Source organism: Danio aesculapii, chromosome 10, assembly GCF_903798145.1.
Source record: "Danio aesculapii chromosome 10, fDanAes4.1, whole genome shotgun sequence".
In the NCBI taxonomy this organism is placed as follows: domain Eukaryota; kingdom Metazoa; phylum Chordata; class Actinopteri; order Cypriniformes; family Danionidae; genus Danio; species Danio aesculapii.
Genome location: NC_079444.1, coordinates 45,262,561 through 45,286,225, shown reverse-complemented (window position 1 = coordinate 45,286,225; position 23,665 = coordinate 45,262,561). Strand labels below are relative to the sequence as shown.

The 23,665-nt window shown below is 36.9% G+C and overlaps 1 protein-coding gene across 1 annotated transcript in view; it reads right to left on the bottom strand.

The window, feature by feature from the left end:
* Positions 1-13,876, bottom strand: part of ogdhb (oxoglutarate dehydrogenase b) — a 133,585-nt gene extending 119,709 nt beyond the window's left edge. Inside the window, exons 1-3 of the mRNA XM_056466417.1 lie at positions 13,761-13,876; positions 9,453-9,835; positions 896-1,078 (exon numbers count right to left, since the gene is read on the bottom strand). Of these exons, the coding sequence (XP_056322392.1) occupies positions 896-1,078; positions 9,453-9,686 (417 nt within the window). The 5' untranslated portion in view covers positions 9,687-9,835; positions 13,761-13,876. The remainder of the gene's footprint in view (positions 1-895; positions 1,079-9,452; positions 9,836-13,760) is intronic.
* Between the last annotated feature and the right edge of the window lie 9,789 nt (positions 13,877-23,665).

Below are 23,665 nucleotides of genomic sequence, written 5' to 3'. Positions count from 1 at the left end.
TACACGCAGACTCAACTCTAAAGGCTGTCCCAAACTCTTTCTGATTTGGGGTTGTGTATACATACAGTGGGGACGGAAAGTATTCAGACCCCCGTAAATTTTCCTCTCTTTGTTATGTTGCAGCCATTTGCTAAAATCATTTCAGTTAATTTGTTTTCCTCAATGTCCACACAGCAGCCCATACTGACAGAAAAACACTGAATCGTTGACCTTTTTGCAGATTTATTAAAAAAGAAAAGCTGAAATATCACATGGGCCTAGGTATTCAGACCCTTTGCAGTGACACTGATTATACTGAACTCAGGTGCTGTCCAGTTCTTCTGATCATCCTTGAGATGGTTCTACACCTTCATTTTATTCCAGCAGTGTTTGATTATACTGACTGGACTAAATTAGGACAGACCTACACCTGTCTATATAAGACATTACAGCTCACAATGCATGTCAGAGCAAATGAGAAAGCAAAAATAATGAAGGAGTGGCTTCACAGTGACTCTTCTTGAATGGCCCAGCCAGAGCCCTGACTTAAACCCAATTGAGCATCTCTGGTGAGATCTATAAATGGCTGTCCACCAACGTTTACCATCCAACCTGACAGAACTGGAGAGGATCTGCAATGAGCAATGGCAGAGGATTCCCAAATCCAGCTGTGGAAAAACTTGTTGGATCTTCCCCAAAAAGACTCACGGCTGGATTAGATCAAATAAGGGCTTCAGTTAAATACTGAGCAAAGGGTCTGAATACTTAGGCCCATGTGATATTTCAGGGTTTTTTAATAAATCTGCAAAAGTGTCAACAATTTTGTGTTTTTCTGTGAATATGGGGTGCTGTGTGTACATTAATGAAGAAAACCATGAACTTTGCAGCTTAGCAATCCTCATTTCCGTCTTCATACCTGATATGCTCTGATGAGGGACTGCACGGCCAGGTGATCCTCCACTAGTTTCTCCACATTGGGCTGAGCTCCAATCAGCGCCTGCGCATCAGAGAGTCCTGAGAGTCCCAATGGAGGAGCACTTTGGTGAGCAGAGCCTGGAGCCACGCCGGCATTAGCGTTACGGAAAAAGACGTCCCACGACTGTTGAGAAGTAAGCAAGAGACAGAGTAAGAGAATAAGTAGTTTGTTGTGTTTGCAACTTGTGGCTGTAAACAACTAAAGGTCACTTGACAACAAGAAGTCTGTTTGCACCTGGTTTAAGTGTAAACATTACTACAATGTAGAAAAAACAAACACAAAAAAAATCAGGTAAGACTTTTGAATAACGGTCCATTAGTTAGTTAATGTATGTACTAACATTAATGAAGCATAAATAATCTTGTGCAGCATTTATTAATCATAGTACAACATTAACTAATGCACTATTAAAATCCAAAGTTGTACTGGTCAACAATAGTTAATGCACAGCGAGTTAACATGAACTTTAACTTAAATAACATTAACTAACGATGATATTATTATGCAACCGCCCAATTAAAACAATATCTAATTTGGTTATTTTTTAGCTGCATATTTTAAACAATGCATCAAAACAGGCAAATTCTTGTTGTATACATGCACTTTATACTTTAAAAACATGGAAAAGTTTTAAAAACAAGTTTAAAAAACAGCCTGTGCAGGTCAGTGTCCTCACCAGGCATACATACATGGATAACCATTAAACAAAGATTATTCTAAGGAAGATAATTAAATCATATTAATAAACAGATTTAATAAATAAAACATCTGTTAAGCGTTTTACTGAGATGGATTGTTGGTGATTTGATGGATGCTTAACATACTTTAACTTTACATACAATGCATCTGGAAAGTATTGACAGTGCTTTACTTTTTCCACATTTGTTTACGTTCCAGCCTTATTCCAAAATGGATTGAATTGATTTATTTCTTCAACATTCTACACACAATCCCCCATAATGACAATGTGAACAAAGAGTTTTTGAAATAGTTGCAAATTTATTAAAATTAAAACACCTGTAAAATCACATGTACATCAGTATTCACAGCCTTGGGTGTGAATCTCTAAATGGAGCTCAGGTACATTCTGTTTCCACTGATCATTCTTGAGATGTTTCAGCAGCTTCATTGGAGTTCCCTGTGGTCAATTCAGTTGATTGGACATGATCTGAAAAGGCGTACACCTGTCTATATAAGGTCCCAGGGTTGACGGTGCATGTCAAAGCACAAACCAAGCATGAAGACAAAGAAATTGTCTGTAGACCTCTGAGACAGGATTGTCTGGAGGCACAAGGCTGGGGAAGGTTACAGAAACATTTCTGCTGCTCTGAAAGTTCCAGTGAGCACAGCGGCCTCCATCATCCGTAAGTGGAAGATGTTTAACCACCAGGACTCTTCCTAGAGCTGGCCGGCCATCTCAGCTGAGTGATCGGGGGGAAAGGGCCTTAGTCAGGGAGGTGATCAATAACTCGATGGTCACTCTGTCTGAGCTCCAGCGTTCTTCTGTGGAGAGAGGAGAACCTTACAGAAGGACAACCATCTGTGCAGCAATCCACCAATCAGGCCTGTATGGTAAAGCGGCCAGACGGAAGACACTCCCCACCTGGAGTTTGCCAGAAGGCATCTGAAGGACTCTCAGACCATCAGAAACTAAACTCTCTGCTCTGATGAGACTCAAACTGAACTCTTTGGAGTGAACGCCAGGCGTTACGTTTGGAGAAAAGCAGGCAGCGCTCATCACCAGGCTAATAGCATCCCTACAGTGAAGCATGGTGGGGGCAGCATCATGCTGTGGGGATGTTCTTCAGCAGCAGGAACTGGAAGACTAGTCAGGATAGAGGGAAAGATGAACGCAGCGATGTACAGAGACATCATGAATGAAGACCTGCTTCAGAGTGCTCTTGACCTCAGACTGGGGCGACGCTTCATCTTCCAGCAGGACAATGACCCAAAGCACACCACCAGAATATCAATGGAGCGGCTTCACAACAACTCTGTGAATGTCCTTGAGTGACCCAGCCAGAGCCCAGACCTAAATCCTATTCAATTCCCCTTTATTTGTATAGCGCTTTTACAATGTAGATTGTGTCAAAGCAGCTTCACATAAAAGATCATAGTAAACTGAAACAGTGTAGTTCATTTTTCAAAGTTTAAGTTTAGTTTCCTATTTTCCAGTTTCCTAAATCCTATTGAACATCTCTGGAGAGATCTGAAAATGGCTGTACACTGTCGCTTCCCATCCAACCTGATAGAGCTTGAGAGGTTCTGCAAAGAGGAACGGGCAAACATTCCCAAAGACAGGTGTGCCGAGCTTGTGGCATCATATTCAGAAAGACTTGAGGCTGTAATCGCTGCCAAAGGAGCATCAACAAAGTATTGAGCAAAGGCTGAGAATACTGATGTACATATGACTTTACAGGTGTTTATTTTTAATAAATTTGCAACCATTTCAAAAACTCTTTCTTCACATTGTCATTATGGGGGATTGTGTGTAGAATGTTGAGGAAATCAATCAATTGAATCCATTTTGGAATAAGGCTGGAACATAAACAAATGTGGAGAAAGTGAAGTGCTATCAATACTGTCTGGATGCACTGTAAACACAGAAAAATTAAGACCCGATTGAAATTATTTAAGACCTAATGCACAATATTTCAGCTAATTCAAGACTTTTTAAGACCCTGCAGACACCCTTATTTTATTAAGTTTACACACACAAACATATAACTCATTTTTTTATTTAATTTAATTAGTCTTAATAGAGCAGAGGTCTTCAACCCTGCTCCTCCTGAATGCCTATTCAAGCTTTTCAAAGTAATATAAATTACACAAGCAGTGATTTCAAACACTCGACCTATGTTATGAAGTTAATTTAGAGTAAGAGTTGACGTTTTATAAATGATAAGATATCGCCCCATCCATACTATTGGCCTAATACTGTATTAATTAAAATTGAGAAACAGAGTTCATTGAAAACATGGAATTAGAGAGAGAAAAACCCCCCAGATTTGACCGTTTCCAATACAGATGGCAGCAGCTGTACTGCGAGTAAACTGTGATAGGGGGTCAATCTTCTGTGAACTGCTTTGTCCAGCATTTGATAAGCATAATGTTTCATTGCATAATAAATCATCTGAAATGCTTTCGGCTCATGCAGGGACAAGCAGCACAGATGCACACGAGGACTTCATATGAGGTCACTACATTCAGTGACAGTGAAGTCACACTGGAGCACGGACTGACCTGGTAAACATCTAATAGGCTTTCCTGCTTTGAGGAGATAAAGAGCTCAGTGTGTTAAATTCAGGGAGCGTGTGTTGTATTGTCTCACAGCAGGACACATGAGGGAAGCCTGGATTGTGCACCTTCTTCATAGTTTTCACAACAATTTAATCAAGCCACATACATCTGTTGACATTTGAAGTTATGCACACACACAGATATATGAAGAGCTCAGATGCAAAAGCCGCTAAACGCCACTTCCGTTAAAAATGAGCTAATGACATTGAGTGAATGCTTTAAGCACGTAGTACACCATCAACAAATAGATTTGCTTCTAATAATCTAAATCTCAGCGTCAGCACATTCAGAAATAACAGTTTGTTGGCAAAAGCCGCTAAACGCACTTCCCCTTGACAGCAAAAGCCGCTAAATCCCGAGAACCAATCAGAAGGCGCGAATCGGATTATATGTTTTCAATGTAGCAGCGCGCTGATACGCCGGCTTCATGAGGAGACCGTTTTATTTTGTTTTCGATTTTAAAAGACGGAGTTTGACGAACTGGATGAGCCACTGTCAGTGGATGGCAAATGAAAACGTCCCTTACCTCAAAACTCTGTGCATTATAGGAAAAAGAAAACACACTGTACAGTCAGAAGTGTAACATGCATTCATAACGTGTGTTTGCGCAGCGACGCTACTTTGAATGAGTCTGATTTACTATACATTAAACAGCAACTCCATTTCACAAAAGACGCTGTTGTAGATGCTGTTCTTTTAACCCACGTGGATGCTATGAGGATAAACAAGAGACCAAAGATGGATGGATAGACAAACAAACAGATTTGAAGTTATGCACAGACAGACGGACGGACGGACGGATAGATAGATAGATGAATAGACAGACATATACAGATAGGCAGACATATGGATAGACAGATAAATTGACAGACGTTCGGTCAGTCAGTCAGTAGGTAGGTAGGCAGGCAGGCAGACAGGCCGGCAGGCAAACAGACAAATGATAGATAGATAGATAGATAGATAGATAGATAGATAGATAGATAGATAGATAGATAGATAGATAGATAGATAGATAGATAGATAGATAGATAGATAGATAGATAGATAGATAGATAGATAGATAGATAGATAGATAGATAGATAGATAGATAGATAGATAGATAGATAGATAGATAGATAGATAGATAGATAGATAGATAGATAGACATATGGATAGACAGATAGATTAACAGAGAGGATCGATCGGTCGGTAGGTAGGTAGGTAGGTAGGTGAGTAGGTAGATAGACAGACAGATAGGTAGGTAGGTAGACAGTTAGGTAGACAGATAGACAGGTAGACAGACAGGTAGATAGACAGACAGACAGACAGACAGACAGATAGATAGATAGATAGATAGATAGATAGACAGACAGACAGACAGACAGACAGACAGACAGACAGACAGACAGACAGACAGACAGACATACGAAGAGCCATGACTGTGTATAGATGCATCTACATGTGTGCAACTGAAAAGCTCCAGAACTGAAAGTGTCCCAGCAGCAGGTTTTAGCGCTGCACTTGACTGGTGTGTTTGATTATGATACAGCACATTCAGCACAATTTCCCAGAAAACCTTTAGTTCTGCTTTGAGAATCACACAAGGGCATGTCATGTGACATGGAAAGGAAACGTCTTACGTAACAGTCCTGCGAAGCTAAGATTACTGCCTGAGAGGGCAAAAAGTCACATTACGAAACCTGGACGTCCTCAAGCATAACCTTGGAGATCAGAGATGTGCCTCTGTGGTTTACAATATAAATAAATCTGCCCAGTTAAACACACAATCAGTCTGAGTTGAGTGTGAAAACACACGTGGAAATAGTCAATAATAAAATATACTGTGATTATGGCTGCAAACATCTGCAATGGTCACATCACAGGATCTGCAGTTTCAAGTGTAGATTATTGTTGACCAGGAGTTTGTAGATGATTGTCAAAGTTTACACTGTCAGGTGTTGATTTGTGGCCTATATCTGATTTTTTTTTTACACGCTCTTTTAATTGTGACTCATATCTGATTTATGCGTTTACACTGGCCACACAATTTACGACGTCGCGCATGCGTAAAGGCAGGTCCTAGCATTAGCGCCACTCTAGCCACGATGGAAGAAACTGTGTTGCTTTTAGCTCTGTGAAATATGTTAATCACCCAACTTTAAAATGATTTTGAGGAGAGGGAGCTTGCGCCTTTGCTTTATATATGGTGTTTTCCACCTTTAAGAGGAGTTTGTGGGTACGAGAGAGATGTCAGGTCTGGTGGGCAGGCTTTAATGAGGAGCAGTGGGCCTGAAATTTTAGGATGACCACACACACGATGTTCCTTCTACATCATTAAACCGTGATGAAGCACCACAATGTCACAAGTTTAATGGCGTATAAAACAGAATGCTTCAATAAAACCGATCTGCCTTTTTTTTATTTTTGGCCTTTTTGCCTTTATTAGATAGGACAGTATTGAGACAGGAAGCGAAGTTGGAAAGAGGGGGGGGGGGGGTGTCCTCGAGCCAGGATTCAAACTCGGGACGCCCTGACGTGCTACTGCACCATATGTCGGCGCACTAACCACTAGGCTATTGCGCTGACCGATCTGCCTTTTTACATGATAGTAGCATTGTCACATATCTGATTTATACCTGATTTATTTCCACATATGAAGGAGGCCTGAAACCGATCTCTGAATATCCGAATGCATGCGTTTATTTAGTGTTTACAAGGTCATAGAACAGATCCGATCTGTGTATCACACATGAGCAAAAAATAAATAAATAAAACATTTTTTGTTTTTAAATAATCGGAATTGGGTCACATTTATCTGGCGGAGTAAACGGGGCCTTATTAGCAAAGTTTAACCACTGTTGATTTAATGTTTAGAAGTAGTTTTTTTTGGGCTAAACAGAACAGAAGTTTGAAGCACTCGGGCACAGAAAACTAAAAGAACAAGCTTGAACAAAGATTAATTAAATACAATTTTTATAGTGAAGACTGCCAAATGTCATTTTAAATAAATCAGTTTTCAAATATTTAATAAAAATATAAATGAAATACATTTTGAAATAAATAGCAGGCAAATATAAAGCACTTTTCTCTCATTTGTATGTTTTTCCCCTAAAAATTTTAGTTATAATAATGTATGCAGATGCACTCCCCTATAACATCAGGTAAAATATATTAATATATATGGATGAAAAACACAATATTGCAATTTGTCCATATCGAGCAGCCCTAATTGTGATAAAAATGAACATGTATTTTATTGTTATTGCGAGGACATTTCAAAATACAGTCAATAATTACTTATTAGTGTCATTTAATAATATTCAGCTTGTTTCACAGTAAGCCCATAATGATTAATGCTTTTAAACATGAATATTTTCACATATTTATAAGCTTTTTGTTCATGAACACTACAACAAGGCTCCATTTGTTAACATTAGTTAATTTGATACTCATTATAACACATTTTATCTGTTTTTATGCTTTATTTTTTTATTTTTTACCATTTTTATTATTTGTTTTTATTTTTCTTATACTTGTTTCTTTTATTCCTGTTCATCTAAAGCACTTTGCATTGCCACTGTGTATGAAATGTGCTATAGAAATAAACTTGCCTTGCCTAATGAAAACTACGAAAGCTTTTATTGATCTTAGTTGATGTCACTTTCTTAGACATGTTTAATAACAAAGGTCATAAATGTTTTATTAAACACAGCTGATAAGTAATATTTTTTAATAACATTAACATAGTAAATAATAGGTTTATTTCTCACTGTTGATTAGTTAACTAATGTTTACTAATGAGACTTTATTGTCAAGCATTACTAATTGTACTCGTTTGATCTTTTGCATAATAAATCTGGAAACATATTTAATCTGAACATTTATTTATAATACATTTTACAATAATAAAACTACATACATAAATAAATAAATACAATTTCACAGATCAATTTGTGATAAATAACTTAAAATTCTTCCTGGTAATACAGTTTTAGAAACGGTTAAAGACATGCAGTGGATGTCAAAATATTAAGAAAACAATGCTTTATTTCTTAGTTCCTTAAAGATTTATTTGTCTTCCTCAAATTATAAAATGAGTTTATAATGACATGAGGGTGAGCACATGATGACAGAGTTTTAATTTTGGGAGAATGTCTCCTTTAAAACTGAAATAATTATCCACTTCTCCTCTAAATAAACTTGAAGACCAAAATGATGAACAAGTAATTTGAGGAGACGGAGTGAGTTATTACACGGTGATGAAAGACCACAGACAAATAATGTTCCAGCAGTACCACATGCACAGGGGTGTGAACTAGGGCTGTACGATTCTGAATAAAATGAGAATCACAATTTATTCTGTGCTTCGAATAAAGTCCATGATTCTGTAGATGAAAAATAAAGGTTAATATGAGTTGGCTATTGTTATGTCTCAAACAAATGGTAAAAATAATATTAGGCCTATGTGTAGGTCTACTGTTGGTATACACTTGGAACGGTGGACTTGAATAGACGAAATTTGTCCTGGTCATTATGGCACAGTAAAATAATTACATAAGAATACAATTAATCATAATTCTGAAGTTGAATTATGTTTGAGACCTATGCTTGTCATTGACATCATTATTAAACCATTTATTTCACTGATAAAATCAGACATTTGTCATTATCAGATTCCCTCTTGCATAAAATTCAACATTATATAGATTAAAGTAGTTATACTGACACTGTTATAAGCTTATTCTCATGTACAACACTCGGTGCTCGCTATGAAAGATCAAACATATCAAATGCTTGTTGCAATCATAACTCTAAAATGTGATATGAGTGCTTTCGGTTTCACTTTCACTGTGGCTCATGTCATGAGTGCCGTCACTTTGAGGGAGAAAGAACGTATATGCAACTCATACTACCGGCGCGGCTCCTAACATATTATTCTACTGCAACATAGTGAATATGAGATAAATTACGTCAGTACATTATAACCGGTTATGATCTATTACTGAACCAACACCAATAGAGCGCCATCTGCTGTTAAACAGCTGAGAATCCATGCAAGAGATCAGCGACACATTTTAATAATATCAAAATGGATTTTTCACCACAGCTCTATGTATTATGCATGTAAACAGGCTGAGTTTTAAATTGTGGCTGGATTTTGAGCATCATAACTGATCCAGGAAATTACAAAGGAATTCTTCACGTTGATCAGCTCACCTTGTGCACACTCTTGGGATCCTCCAGCCATGCGTAATACATCTCCTCCAAATAGTTGGAGCTTGTCCCATTGAGAAAAGGCTCGGCGGCGACAGGGCCCGTGTAGCTCCTGATTGGCTGAAACGTCCTCCGGGCCCCGGGCACCGCAGCCGGCCTGTGTTGTGAGAAACTGGCAGCGTTCTGAGAGGCTGTGAGCGGCCGCAGTCGAGCAGCGCAAGTCCTTAAGCGATGCATCGCAGTCTTTAAAACAGCTCCACCGCCTCTCCAAACCAACAGCAGAACGAAAACCCCCAAAATCCAACAGATTCTGGACGTATTCCTCTAATAAAAGTGCTTGTCCTCCAACTCCTTCACTCCACTGAAGTCCTGCCCGTCCTAGGAAACTAAAGAAAACACCAAATGAAAAACATGACTTTTCTGGCTAAGGCTGCTCAGTGCACAATATACGGCTTCAGCATTGATATCACAATGTGCACCTCCACAAGATAAGATGGGATTATATTTGAACAGTAGCCACAGTTCAGAACACATGAGATTTGTAGAGTCACTGAAGGGTTTATCTATAATAGAGTGAAAGTTTTTCATCTGTGTTTTAAAGGGCACCTATTTCAAGATTTAAGTTAAGATTTTTGTGTCTGTAAAGTTTCAGCCTAAAATATCCATCAGATTATTTATTATACATTTCTGAGTATGAGAAATTTGAGCTGTTAGGACACTGTAGCTGTTTTTGTCGCCTGTGCCTTTAACGTAAATGAGCTGGCTCTCCCCGCCCACCGTAGCCACGTGCGTGTCAGAGGAGTCTTCATGTAGATAAACAGCACAGTGACAGACAAGAATGAAGCAGATCTTACTCACTACAGTAAGAACGTTCCTAAAGGTTATTTGATATATTTGTTGTGGAGTTAATTCAAGCCTTTCTGCAATGACGAGTCACACACAATGTCATTAAAGTTTGCAAGCACACATTTAGCTTTGCACTGTTTTGCCAGGACACATGTTAGTATGCACTGCTGTATAGACATCTGTTATGTTGATGTACAAAATAAACCTGATTTAAGTCCACAAACTGGGACTGAAGCATCTATTATAATTGGTTAAATAATTGTATAATTAGTTTTTAACTTTAATAAAGATTTATTTTAATCATTTAATTATTTGATTTCTGTATCTGAATACTAATAGACTCCACAGAAAATCATAAAGCACTTTAATTTACTTTTCTCTTTGCTCTATTGTATTAACCTATGCTTTTAATCCTAACTCTAACTCACTTTTTTTGCTTGCTTATTTATTTGCTTGCTTGCTTATACTTTGAATTTGGTTATTATATTTTATGATTTCCTCCACTACAAAATTAATCTAAACTACTGAGTGAATTTCAAATAGAGTTATTCAATTCATCTGGTGAAATTGTATTAATATTGCAGAGAAAATAAATATTGCACTGGAGGAATTTTCCGATATTTGTGCAGCCCTACTTTTGGCAACAACAAAAAAAATGTATGAAATCCTTAGCATGCATATCTGTAAGTCTAGGATTCCTCTGCTTTAAAGTGAAAGTTCACACAAAACTGAAGATTCTGTTATCATTTACTCACTCTTATTACAAACCTGCTTATCTTTCTTTGTTTGTTTGTTTGTTTCTTCTGTTGAACACAAAAGAAGATATACTGAAGAATGCTAGAAACCAGTACCTATTGCTTTCCATAATATTTATTTTTCCTATTATGTGTGTGAATAAAAACATCTTAAAACTGTTGAGCAATCAAAACATCTCCTTTTGAGTTCAAAAAGAATAAATAAAGGCACTTGGAACCATGCGTGGATAAATAAATAGTGTGTGCATTTTCATTTAAGGGTGAACTGTCCCTTTAAAGATTTATCTGAACCATAATGCACTTGCGTAGATGGGTGTAGGGTGTATTGCATTACAGGTAACTTAAGCTATGGAATCAGATTACTTTTTATAATTAACAAGTAAAGTAACATAACTTTTTCATTCCAAGTGGTTTAAAAAAAACAATAACGTGTTACTTTATTGACTGGCTGCTCTCCTAAACCTGCTGTATTGAAATAAATTAAGCTCAGATATGTGTAAACCTGAAACTATACATTAAAGCTAAAATGTGAACAAGTATACTGACTCATCCCACTTGCACAAAAACCTTCAGTGTCCCTTAAAATGAAAAAAAAACTTTATTTTAATGCATCCTATGCCTAGTCATGTAATCCAGAAAGGTTTGCTCAACCTGTTCCGACATAAACAACATTTCCTTCAGCATGAGGTGTATTTACATCATGTGTCAATGTCAGTGTAAACGGGCTGTACATTTGCAAAAATATACACTTTTTTTAACAACATTTATGATTATAAACAAACAAGCCGAGTCAGGATCTATAAAATTAATAACAAAGCATTACATAAAGTTACTTTACCAAAGTAATGCCATTACATTCATGAGTAACTTTCCTTGACACTGCTTGCTGCTGTCTTTTATTTAATGCAAGAGGACAAACACTACGTTGCTTTTTGATGTCTATATTTTATATACATGGAAAGGCAATTAAATACAACAGCAGACTTTAACATTACAAATCAATTTAGTTAAAATAAAAAATTAAATGTTGGCACTAATGGTGTAGTGGTTAGTGCGTGGACACATGCACTCGGGTGCTTGCGGCGACCAGAGTTCGATTGCCACCTCGAGGTCCTATGCCGATCCTTCCCCTCTCTCTGCTTCCCTCACTTTCCTTTCAATGCTCTCTACTGTCCTGTCCATTAAAGGTGAACGATTAATTTTATTTCCCTGAGTTATAATCTAGAATACTGGTCATCCATGGTCATTCAGTGTAACATATTCATGCAGAAATGAAACTCTTGTTTCAAAAATAAATAAAAGTACAAATTGAGGTAAAGTTGGTTGTATATTCACACATCAGGACTCTCTAATATTGTAAATAATTAATTCATATTAGCACCCATCAACCATCAACTACATTGATCACAGAGAGTCAAATAAATAGTGCTAATGTTGTTTTCAAGTCACACTTACATGTGATTTCAGACCAAATATTCAAAGTACCATAAACAATATAGAGAGTTGTCACCTAACCAATGTGCGAATATAAAGCAGCTTTTACCTCAATTATATTTTATATAAAGCCAATTAAATACAACAGCAGTCTTTAATATAGCAAATAAATATTGTTAAAATAAAATGGTAAAATATGGGTACAATAATTACATTTACACGAGTTATAACCTAGAATTTTGGTCATCCATGGTCATTCAGAGTAACCTATTAATCATGCTGAAGTTGGACACCTGTTTTAAAAATACATAAAAGTACGAAGTGAGGTAAAGTTGGTCTTATATTAACACATTAGGACTTCCTTCAAAATATAATTTCAGAAAAGCATTCTTTGCAAATGCTAAATCGTTAAATCATATTAGCAGCAAACACCTGAAGTACAACATTGTTCACAGTCAGTCAAATAAATAGTGCTAATGTTGTTATCAAGTCATATTTCCATGTGATTTCAGACCTAATATTCAATGTACAATGGTATAAACAATATAGGGAGTGTGTCACAAGTTGTCACTAAACCAATGTGTAAATATAGACCATTTTGAGTATTGTAAACAATAACCATGGTATGGTATAATGGTAACACAACTAATGCATTTCCCATTTTACATTATTAATTCCCCAAAAAGGTCCACATATTGATAAATAATGTTACAATAGCGGTTTTAACGTGATGATATAATATGATAACAAACAGAAAATGTTCAAGGACCAACGACATCACCACATTGAAATGGTCTATAAAACCAACTTTACCTCAATAAATTACAACTGATCATTGCTAAATGTTTCCTATATTTATGTATAATGGTCATGATGAATAGATTATGTCAACTAATTGCTGACTGTCCCACAGAAAATGTCTCTTCTTACCAAATAAGAGGAGTAAACAGCGCATGAAATGGAGATTCGGAGTTTAATCTCTTGGCGGCAGTTTGTGCTTCAGAGTAACGGAACGCACCGGCTAGCTTCAGCTAACTCCGGCTAACCACAAAACTCTCCACAAACCATTCAAACGCCCATTTAAACCGCTAAAAGAGCCTAAAACAGCACATTGTACCATCACACACATTACATATCTCCAAAAACAACACCAAGCTCAGACTCTGTGTGTGTGTGTAATGAACGAGTTCCCTCCTCAGGCTGCTGACAGATGCAGAAGTGAGCCGACAAGATCACTACAGCATTAAAAGCGATAAAAAGCGATTCAGACACTCACTCTCAGTGCAGCAGACTCTATACAGTGCTGTATGGTGATAAAAAAGATGATTATTAAAAGAGAAATAGTGATATTTAGGGAGCGGGTGCTTCTCGTAGCGGCTTCCGTCCAGGTAAATGAGTCGCTCGTTTCTAAGCAGCACGAGCCAGCAGTTCTGCGTCACCGGCGCGGGTGACATCACGACCTCATTATGGAGCGCTGATTGGGACAAAAAAATATGGAAGGCGGAGATGACAAAAGTCTTTTAAAGAGCCCATATTATACAGATTAAAGAGCCCATATTATGTTTTTTTTTGAAAATGTCCTTCCATGTAGTGTGTAGCACAGCTCTAAGTGAAGTGAAAAATCCAGATAAGGCTTAAATCTGTTAGTGTACAGTGTTTAAAACTGTTGATTCATCAATAAGAGTCGACTCATAGTGCTTCAGACGAGTCATCTTGATAACGAGTCATTAGGTGTTTCGCGATGACGCAGCCACGAAACACAAGCCCTGCCCAGTAGATTTAAAACCTGCGGCCCCGCATACTAACACAGAAAAAAAGGCTAGACACACAGACGCCGGTTGAATAAGGTCGCGCTGTGCTCAGCTGGATATTGTTGAAAGTCTCTCTACCCAAAGAAGAAACTGTGAAGAGTCAGTGGTTGAGGTTTATTTTTGCAAAAATACCTCAGCATTATAGCCCAGCCTTGTGCAGTGCTTCTGGAAACTACATGCTTACAAAGAAGACTTTATCGGCCGTTTGTTAAAGGATGGATCGGAAAAGACTATTGATGTAAGGGACTATGTCAGAACATGGATCAGTGCATTATGGATCAGTTTCTTCTTCCATTTCACAAGTTGTAAGTACCTGCGTTTAAATTATTGCCTCGTTTACTCTAGCTTGCAAATGATGTATTTAGTTGTGTTTTGTTACTTGTAACCGCGTGTGCTGCATCAGGTTAACTCTTTATATTCTCATATTGCGTGTAAAGCCATATTGAAAAGTGTTATATGTTCTCAGGGCTTATCTGTACTCTGCTTTGCCTAACAATCACATCCTCAGCCAGGGGGTTGTAGCGCTCTACGGCACTCCTCAAACCTGCAGCAGGCTGCCTTTGTGCCTAATAAACTGGCCTTATTTTGCACGCACCACTGGTGTATTGTCTGTCCATTGGTCTCACTAGTCTCATACATCAGTAGTCTTTTCTGATCCTTCCTTTAATAAATGAATGAATCGCCCATTTCCCTCACACGCCCAATAATATCCAGGTAAGCGCAGTGTCTTCATCACTCATGATGACTTCAGGATCTGTTTGTGTTTGCTGCTGGGTTAGTGGGCGGGGCCGCAGGTTAAAATTTTCCCGGGTTTGCATGCGCAGCAATTGGGCGGGGCTTATATTTCGTATCCACGTCACGCTGAAACAGCTAAAGACTCGTTTTGAAGACGATTCATTCTAACCACTATGAGTCGACTCTTTTTTTAGATGAATCAATATTTTTAAACGCTGTCCACTTTCAGATTTAAGCCTTAGCTGGATATTTCATTTCACTTAAAGCTGTGCTACACACTACATGGAGATCATGTTAAAAAAAAAACACATTAGGGGCTCTTTAAGTCCGTGTGAAATCAAAATTTGCAATGTTCATTTTGCTAGCACGCATTGTTGTTCATTAAGTGAACGATTAATCCGTGCAAATTAATCCACTGAGGAAAAAAGTTTAGTTCGGTAATCTTTAATCAAAGTCTGGTGTGGCTCGTCTTTTGATGTTTCAGACACAATATTAGCCACACCTCTCTTACAGTTGATTTGATAAAAAGGAATGAAAGCCCCGCCCCTACTCAACTTTTCTTCAGTTGGATGAGGAGATTTCCCCCCAATGTGTAAAGCGCATTGAGTGTCTAGAAAAGCAATATATAAATGTAAGGAATTATTATTATTAATATTATGCCACCATACTGAAACAAGGATCTCAGTAATATTATGAGAATTTATAAGTTTGCATGTATTCGTATAAAAACACACAAAGACTCTAGAATACACAAGACATGTCACTCGTGTGTTTTTGAATAGGGAACAGTGTAACAGACAATAGAGTGGAGGAACTGTGACGTCAATTTGTATGCAAAAACCTGGAAGCGAGTTAGCATTTTAGCAGTTCCGGTTCCCTCATCTCAAACTCAATGGGTATTTTCAATGGGATTTCAGTTAAATGGCCTAAATAAGGTCCGTAGCTAACACAAACTCAAGATACCTTCACATTTTATTCTACAACATAAAACACATCAGTTCCAGCACACTCTTGATTTATTAAATCTGTCACGCTTATTTAAAAAGACGACTGCTATCAAGTTGCTAAACGGGACTACAGGCGCTGTCGGAGACACATTATACGTGATCGAGCTGATCTGGTCTGATACGCAGCTCACTTGTGTTGAGCATTTGGATTTGTCTGTGATTTCAGCATTTTCATTCACAGTATTTTATAGTTTTAGTATTTTTCTAATCGTGTGTAGATAATGTCTTCACTAATAAAGACTGTCAAGACAGATTAATGTGTTGATCATTTATTTTAATTAAACAATATTATGAAGATACAGCACTGCAGTCTCTTTCCTGCTCTCAGTAATGCAAACGTGAGAATAAATGAGTAAAAATACACACATATTAACTGTCATTTTAGCGTGATCAATTGATTTTTCATCTGTTTTTTCTTCATCTGAACACGTTTAACTCTGTCATAACTGCAGTGTTTACACTCCTCCTTAAAATCTATAGCAGATATGACTGTGTGGGCTGATTTTCGCTGTACTTCGTGGCAAAAAAGAATAATAAATGTTGTTCTGTGTCCAGGGGCGAACTGGCCATAGGGAGCACCGGGACATTTCCCGGTGGCCTGACGGTCAATATGGCCTGCACACGAGCGATACACTTACTTTAATATGTCTTATGACGAGGCCCACACGTATTCTGCGCTTGCAGAATTCTGCAAATTTTCGCAGATTTTTAGCTCATCGTTGATTCTGTTTATTTACTTGAGTAAATGTGTGTACATTTTATAAAAGCGCTATACAAATAAAGCTGAAATTTATCTTTATTCAGTTTTTAAGTTAATTTCAGTAATATTATTGACTAATATGAAAGTGTTCATCTGATTTATGTACAATGCAGTGTGTAAAGTCATATTTTCTGTCTTCTAGTAGAGATATTATATAGGAGACTTGCTTTGTTTTGGATTTGCATTGTAAACACTAAATACAATTTTAAAAGGTATTACTTTTTATTTAATATATTAAGGTTTTAGTTATGATACTCCCTAAATCATTCCGCATCAATCTGCAGATTTTTAACAAAACTCAGAAAATAGCGCAGAAATAGCAAAAACTGTCCACAGATTCCGTTTGGCCCTTTCTATGACATACTACGTAGGATGAAGAGCAAATCCAACGATGCGCAGCTCTATAGAACCCGAACCATGCAAGCCAGTGGTGACAGCGGAGAGGGAAAAAAAACTTCACTAATGGTGGAAGTGAAGAAAAAAAACCTTGAGAGAAACCAGGCTCAGTTGGGCACGACCATTTTAATTTCTCCGCTGGCCAAACGTCTTGTGCAGAGCTGCAGTCTCAGTGGCGGAGGCTGGAAGCTGGCCTCAGCGAAGACTCGTCTGTCTCTGGAGTGTCACAGGAATCAGTCTCATGTTCTCCACTCCTCCATGACCACCACAGTAGCTGCTCAGGATACGGCCTGGTCCAGGATATGGAAACCTTGGGATCATCTCGTCGTTGGTCTTGGATCGAATCAGTGACTCTGCATAGTCTGAGGGCCTCGGGAAGAGTATCCCCAGGTGGAAATGGAGAATAAAGAGAATAATTAGCGTAGCTGCTGTTCATAGTGTATATAAACAAGATGCAGAGCCTGTGGTGCACTAAGTGTATGCTTTACTGAACAGATAGGTCTTTAATCTAGTTTTGAATTGGGAGAGTGTGTCTGAGCCTCGGACGTTATCAGGAAGGCTATTCCAGAGTTTAGGAGCTATAAATGAGAAGGCTCGACCTCCTTTACTCGACTTTGCTATTCTAGGTACTACCAGAAGCCCTGAGTTTTGAGGTCTTAAAGAGCGAGTTGGATTGAAGCGAGACAGAAGATTAATTATTCAAAGCTTTATATGTAAGAAGCAATATTTTAGAGAAAAAGAAAAATCCACCTAATGTTAGCTTTTCAGCTCTTGCGTTTGCATTTAAGATACAAAAGTGATTCAGCTGTATTTTCATGCGAGGATTATCCAGTTGAACCAAAACCTGTAAGTGTAATGAACTGTGTGACTCAGAGGGGCCAATCATCGATCGCTCTAGACCAGAATTAGGGAACCTATGGCTCGGGAGCCACATGTGGCTGTTGACCAAAAATATGTGGCTCCCAGCTGTCTTTCTTCAATAATATTTTAATTTTAAATAACTATAACTGTCACTAAAAATCAGTTTCCTGTTGAAAATACAATTTAATTCCCTTTTTAATGTATTTTTACAGCAAAACTAATAAGATCTTAGTTTACAATAAAAGCGGTGCTGTGGATTAACTTATATTGCGACACCAATAAAGAGCAAGCAACTTTTATTTGTAGGGTCACCTCGTGCACGTAAATTCAAACCACATTCATGAGTGCTGATGGCGAAAGAGAAAAATTCTATAAATTGTCCTTTGAGATGCTTCATATTTGTTTATTTTTGAGTTGTGCAGGGAAATAAATGAAGAAAGGATAATACACACCCTAATGGCTCTTTAAAATAATAATTTGCCAAAAAATTAGAAATGGCTCTTTACTGAAAAGGTTCTCGACCCCTGCTCTAGACAGACCATTCTCCAGGGGACGAGCTCAGACCAGACGTGAGTTTATGCAGATTCTGTGTGATTTAAAAGTTTAGAAAAGAAACTAAACACACAGCGGTGGTTTAATTTTATTGGTGATTTCTAATATGAAATTCAATAAGCTTGGCAAGCAGTTTTGGAGTATTTGATGTTTCCCCAATTGCCCGAGCACACTGCCTGAGAGGTGTTTCAAAGATGGCCGCAGAGTGAAATGACTTGCCTTAAAGGGACTTGATATACATGAATAAACAAGATGTCTGACATCTGTATTACCCTACATCCCACTGATTCACATTTGCATATGCAAATCTTCTTCGCATATATTGTTAAAAAGCTAAATCCAGCCCTTACAGAACAAAATTAAACTTTAAAATGAATCCTCCATACTATTGTCATATCTGTGGAATATATTTAGATGACAAAATTAGCACCATCCTATAAGCTAATATAAAGAACAATAACACAGTGTGCAATTAGTTTTATAAGGAAAATAGAATAAAACATAAAGACGTGTGGGCGTGTGAACCAAATAAATCATTATACAACAAAAATAAATAATAAATACAACAAAAAAGCACAAACATTTAATGTATTAAAAGTATTACAACTTTGGAAGCTAATATTACTAGCATTTAATTAAATATATATCTATCTATCTTTTTTTTCTGATTTAAAAGCTTTAATAACAAAAAAGCAACACACTTCAGTCATACAGTGTATTTGTTCACATACCATTTAATACTATTATCATATTAAAAGTATGTTCTACCACATATACAGTATTGAATATGGTAATTATTCATTAAATAGCACATAACAATTATAATCATTATTTCCAGAAAGAGACTACATATTGTTTACAGTGAACTGGGACAGATTTTTGACTTTAAACTGTTAAAAATATAATATTTGTTCTCAGTTTTTCACAGATTAAGGAGAAAAGGCATATGAAAGGTCTTATATAAAGCATATACTGTAAAACCAACAGTCAGCTTCATCAAATGAAATGAGTGTAGTTAACTCAAAATTTACTGAAAGTTTATTCTACTCATTTGAAAAGACTGAACTCTGTGATGAAGGTAAGAGTTCATTAAATAGCTCATTATTTCAACTTAAATGGAGTAAGTTCACAGTACTCATTAGGATTGGTTTTTGAACTCAAATGTAATTGTTGGAATCACTTTCCTCAAATGGTTTGAGTTACCTTAACTTTTTGGGTTTAACAGTGTATAAAACATAGCATAGAAAAAGAAAACTGCATAGTAAGTTTAATTATAAGTTATCTAAATATGTTATTATTTATATGCACAAGAACCGAATGCTACAAATAAAAACAGAAACCATAAGCATGCACTGTAAATAAATATCTGTAAATTAGTGTTTTACATATTTGTGATACAATTGCATCATGGGATCTTGATCTTAACAACTTTTAACCTTCAAAATTTGTAAAAAGAGACTTTTATGAACATGTTTAATAGTTTAAAGTGATGTATTTGGTGGGTTGGTGTTGTATATTACGCTACAAACACCTTGTAATAAACTGCCAGGCCATGTTCAACATCAAATACATCCCCTAATGCATTCACAATGGTAAATAAACCCAAAACACTTGTAATACAGAAAGTATTCATTACAGATATATTTTACAGTGTATAAACAGACATTATTGCTTGACCTGGACAGGCGTACAGTTACTGTTTTACACCAGTTTCTGCAGAACTCAGATGTTTGGTAACTCAGAAGCATGTAAGACTTTAGCACCACTCCGAAATAAATTCACAAGCTGTTTTCCTCCATCTTATCAGCAGTCAGCTCGTCCTCCCTGTTCATTCAGATAAAGCTCCATACGTTTGATAGCAAAAGCAACAGCGTCAGCAGAACAGTATAGCTCTTAACTGCTAGTGTATTACAAACAACCACCACCGCATGTGTTCAGACACAAGCCTTTTATTGATAATACTGATAACAAACACATTTCTTAGAGAGCACACTTAGAGAAATGAAACACGTTGGAAGATCAGGTGTGAATATCAACGGGAAAAATCAGGAGAAACTAAGATTTTATAACAATCTATACTGAATAAAACCACATCATCCCTATGAAGGATTTCAGATTATATACAATTAATAATAGTAAACTCTAGAGAGACATTTCAAGAGAAGATTTAAGTTAAAGTGTTTAAAAAATTAGGAAAAAACGTGAATATGACAAATAGTTACTGACTTGATGTTGTAAGAGCAGCATTATGAAACACCACAAGAGAAACACACACACACACACACACACACGCACACACACACACACACACACACACACACACACACACACACACACACACACATACACACTGGATTATATCATTAGCCAATTTGAATTGATTACACACTCCTCAGTGTATTTACATTAATAAGCACATCGCTCAATAAGTTTGTTAGTGCATTAAAAATAAGTGAATATCCTGGAGATCTGGTAATATTATGCATGCCTTCTCAATGTAACAGTGTGGTAAAGAGCGCCCCCTACAGGCTTGCACTATATTTGAGAAAGCATAATAAGGGTCGATTAAATGTCATTAAACACATACTAATCCCTTATTTATGAGGGGTCGCACAGCGGAAGGAACCGCCAACTATTCCAGCATATGTTTTACACAGCGGATGCCCTTCCAGCTGCAACCCAGTACTGGGAAACACCCACACACACACTCTCATACACTACTACGGCCAATTTAGTTGATCAGTTCCCCTATAGCGCATGTGTTTTGGACTGTGGGGAAAGCCGGATCACCTGGAGGAAACCCACGGCCAACACGGGGAGAACATGCAAACTCCACACAGAAAATGACCAACTGGCCCTGTGGGGGCTTGAACCAGCGACCTTCTTGATGTGAGGCCACAGTGCTACCACTGAGCCACCGCGCCGCACTAAATGGGTTCAGTTCCCACAAAAATTTTATTCTTTCCTCCTTACTTGTGTGTCCATTGAACATAAAAGAAGATATTTTGAAGAATGTTGGAAAACTATTGACTTCCATTAGTTTTTCTTACAATGGAAGTCAATGCTCAGTTAAAATCACTGAAAAAAGTGTTGCATGCAAAACTGTTTGCAAACAATTTATTTGTGTTGAAATTAAACAAACAAATTAAACTGAGCAATGTTCAACTTAATTTGTTTGATTAAATTCAGCCCAAATAAATTGTTTACAATCACTTCACGTAAAAAAAAATGAGTGAAGCCAAGGCATCATCTTTGAATAATTTTTTTCAGTGTAGTTGGGTTAAAAAATACCCCAACATATAGCCCAACTATAGGTTATTATAGCACCTTCCCAACTATGGGCTATTTTAACCCAATGCATTGGGTTATAAAATTTAACCCAATGCATTGGGGTTACTTTGATTAATCGTTATTTTTCCATTCTGGTATTCCTAATGCTACTATTAATTTTATAATTAGGGCTGTGTAAATAATAACATGCCGTTTTAAAAATATTCAAAATGCTTTACTTCCTCTACATTTAAGTTCCTGACACAGCGTTTTTATCCATTTAATATAGATCTGGCATGAAGCGTGAGTTTATTACATCATTAATTTAGAGTGCTGATGAAACGGATAGAAAAACACAACACGGAAAGGCAATTTAATAAAAAACAACAACATTATTGTGTTAGAGCAACAATTTACACACACCATATTAATACAGCTGCTCATCGTGTCAGTAAATCAGTTGACTGTTGAAATTTCAAATTTTTTAACCCAACTGATTGAGTTATTAAATAAATAACCCAATAAAGGTTCAAAAATAACCCAACAAAGCAACAAATATTTAACCCAACTGGGTGAGTTATTAATAAATAACCCAATAAAGGTTAAAATAACCAAACAAAGCACCAAATATTTTTGATTCAACCATTGGGTTTTTGATATCTTCACTGTAGTTATAGACCGCCTCTCACTGCTGATTGGCTGCAACTGTGTTTTGGCAATCAGTTAAAATTTTGCCAAACGCTGTTGATATTTTAATTTACCAATTAAAAATGCCCATAATTCAATATGACCACGCCCATTTTAATATCTCAGATATAGCCATAGACACGCCCTTACTGCTGATTGGCTGCAAGTGTGTTTTGGGACTTAACATTTTTGGAGTGTTTCAATTTCCTTCAAATCATCTTCTTTTTGTGTTCAACAGATGAAAGAAACTCATTATGTTTATAAAAACCTTGAAGGAGAGTAATATTGAGTAAATTGTATTTTTTGGGGTGATCTGGTAGTTCATAAGGTCCCTTTTCTAAACTGATTCATTTCACAATAAACACACATGCATAATGCGACACTGCAACTGACCCACACTAATGAACATGATTCACATTTGACTTGGGCTCAACCGACACTGCTCAAACAACAACAAACGCCTTTACAAAAGCTATGCTGTACCATCATAATAATAATCATTATCAATTCATCATCATTTTCATAGACAAAAATAACGATATGCACTTACACAGCTCAGAAACTCGACAGAATCACCAGCATTCAGTATAAAAACAAGCGCACAAGCACTATCATGTATTATTGTGATGTTGTAGTTCATGCAAACAGATCCACTTATAATATGTCAACTCTACGCAGCGGAGGATTTACAAGATAGGTTCAATTATTAACAGCAAAACTAAACACGTGTAGAAATACAGCACAGCAGTCAGTTGTGGAAGTAAAAACTCATTTCATTTTCTCCATATGTAAACTTTATTATAACTTAACAAGGACTGTAAAAACAGATCAGTTGTACATTTTTTTTTTGGTAACTTGTTAAATATCTCTTTAGCTCCGCCCACTTTCATGAAGCACAGCGACTGTCTCGCTACACTCTCAAATACGATTTTCTATAAATACTGATTTTATAATATAAACACCAAAGATATTTCGCTTCTAGAGGTCACACAAAGGATTTAAAAGAATATTTAAATATTTCTGTCATCTGTTTTATTGTGTCATGTGCAATGCATCATGGCATTGTAGTTTCATCCTTATTTAAAGTGCAAAGCAAATTTTG